Source organism: Myotis lucifugus, unplaced genomic scaffold (genome assembly GCF_000147115.1).
Source record: "Myotis lucifugus unplaced genomic scaffold, Myoluc2.0 scaffold_19, whole genome shotgun sequence".
Lineage (NCBI taxonomy): Eukaryota > Metazoa > Chordata > Mammalia > Chiroptera > Vespertilionidae > Myotis > Myotis lucifugus.
Genome location: NW_005871067.1, coordinates 8,526,188 through 8,528,546, shown reverse-complemented (window position 1 = coordinate 8,528,546; position 2,359 = coordinate 8,526,188). Strand labels below are relative to the sequence as shown.

Genomic DNA, 2,359 nt, shown 5'->3' with positions numbered 1-2,359 from the left:
CAACCTCCCCATCGACCCTGCCTTGAGTGTGACAGGGGGCGGTGCCCTTTCCCCCCAATCGGCCCTACCATGAGCGTGACTGAGGGTGGCATCACAACCTCCCAATCCGCCCTGCTCTGTGCATGACAGGGGGCGGTGCCCCAACTCCCCAATTGGCCCTGCTCTGAGCCCGACCAGGGGCTGCACCTAGGGACTGGGCCTGCCCTCTGCCACCCTGGAGCGGGCCTAAGCCAGCAGGTCATTATCTCCCCAGGTGTCCCAGACTGTGAGAGGGCACAAGTGAGGGACACCCCCCCACCCCCCGCCAGTGCACAAATTTTTGTGCACCGGGCCTCTAGTGTTCTTATAATAAATTAGAGGCCAGGCACATGAAATTTGTGCATGGGTATGGTCCCTAGGCCTGGCCTGTGATCAGGGCCATCTTCCCAGGCTGCCTGCAGCCGGCCCCATGCTCCCCACACCCCCTCGCCGCCACCCACCCCCAGTTCCCCATTCGCCATTGGGTGATTGAAGCCTCGGAGCCTGATGGCTGGGGGAAGGGACCAAGAGGTCAGCCATTCTTTCCCACTTGCCAGCCCCAATCCCACCACAGATCGCACTCTGTGTGGGGCAACCGGTGGGGCAGGGTCCTTGGCCTGGCACCATCCACATCCCCCACCATCCACCCCTGGTTCCCTATTCGCCATGGAGTGATCGAAGCCTGCCAGCCGGTGAAAGGGACTAAGCAGTGGTCAGTGCACCTCATAGTGATTGGTCAGGCGGTCATTCTGGTTGTTCCGCCATTAGGGTCAATTTGCATATTACCCTTTTATTATGTAGGATAGAGGCCCGCTGCACAGGTGGGGGCCAGGCGACCTGCCCTGATGGGGGCCCCGGATCGGGGTGGGGGTTCCTGCATGGGGGTGGGGCTAGCTGGGGCGAGGGGCCGCAGGTGGTTTGCAGGCCAGCCATGCCCCTGATCGGGGTGGGGATCCCACTGGGGGGCGGGGCCAGCTGAGGCAAGGGGCTGCGGTCATTCTGGTCTCTGGTCATTCTGCCATTTCGGTAGCTGGGATTTTATTATATATGATAAGTATAAATATTTATCAAAAATATGTAATTTTATTCTCATGGGGTATTTTTTAGGAAGGTTAAATAAAGACATTTCATGTCTTACAAATATAATAAGTAACATGAACTATTAAACAAACCTGAAAATAAAGTCCAGTCATCCATGTGACAGCAGAGCCAGGCTAGGATCCATGCTATTTTTCACTCTGGTCAGTTTGATGTTTTGGCTTTTGAACCCAACAATATTGCCTCATGAACTCATTTTTAAAATCCAAGTACCCACCAAAACCTTACCCAACTGTACCTGCTTCCTTATTATGGACTCCTGCTTATCTTTCAGAGCGGACTCACTATCTTGGTCCACATATCCCCAGCCTTTGTCTGTAGACAAATAAAATACTCTCTCACAAACTCTACAACCTTCCATCTCATCAGCTCCAACCCTGCTCTTACTATAAGCCCTAAGTAAAAGGTAAAGCAGAGAGCATGTTATTTTATTTTATTTTATTTTTGGCCTACTGCCTGATTATTTTAAACAGCTCAAAGAAAGTATTAATTTGAAGTTGCATATATAACTATACACTGATCTTCAATGGGTCATTTGAAACTTACTTGATCCAGCTGTTGATGGCAGCAGGAATGACACCAGGTGTTGGAACGGTAGGGTCAAACCAAACCTGGGTTCAGCAACCTTGTATTTAAGTTCTGGCTAGGAAAGAATTCAGAGCCAAGAGTCCAACTGTTAAAGAACATTTATTTAGAAAAATCATAGAGGTAGAAGAAGTAATTCATAGAAGAAATGGGCTTAGGAAACAAGTTGTAGAGGCAAAGGAAGGGCCCTTGGAGCCTAGAAATGAGGAAGGTGAAGGTCTCACACCAGGGGGGATGGAGGCCGGGAGGGGAAAGTCGTAGGTGCGCTTCCAGTAGAGAGAGTGTACTGGGTCCTCCTTCAATATTCTCAATAGAATATTTCCAGGTGTGTCCTTTCAGGGTCAGGGTCTCCACTGACTGGTCGCACCAGGACAGGGGGTCATTAGTCAATGTATCTGGTCCTGAGGTCAGCCTTGGTGCCCCTTGTCTGGTTTTGCTGCTTTTCTGGGCCTGAAACTAAATAGAATTGAGGCCTAGATATTATCTCTAGGGAGGAAAGGTCAGGGAATCTAAACCACACAACCAGTGATATGCTAGGGGAGGAAAGATCACCCTGGGGATGAGGTCCTACCCTACAATTATCTGTTGATAGGCACCTGGGGCTTTCTACCCTGGTGACCTTCTGTTCCTAGCCCATCATCCTGCTCTGCTCATATCT

The 2,359-nt window shown here is 50.8% G+C and overlaps 1 protein-coding gene across 2 annotated transcripts in view; it reads right to left on the bottom strand.

The window, feature by feature from the left end:
• PEX26 (peroxisomal biogenesis factor 26) overlaps nucleotides 1-2,359 on the bottom strand; it is a 43,349-nt gene that overhangs the window by 3,606 nt on the left and 37,384 nt on the right. Inside the window, exon 6 of one of the 2 annotated variants that reach the window (XM_023751239.1) lies at nucleotides 1,811-2,157. The exons of the other annotated variant lie outside the window; for it this stretch is intronic. Coding sequence (XP_023607007.1) covers nucleotides 2,084-2,157 — 74 coding nt within the window. The 3' untranslated portion in view covers nucleotides 1,811-2,083. Of the gene's footprint in view, nucleotides 1-1,810; nucleotides 2,158-2,359 lie in introns of those variants that run through there. 2 annotated transcript variants of the gene reach the window in all.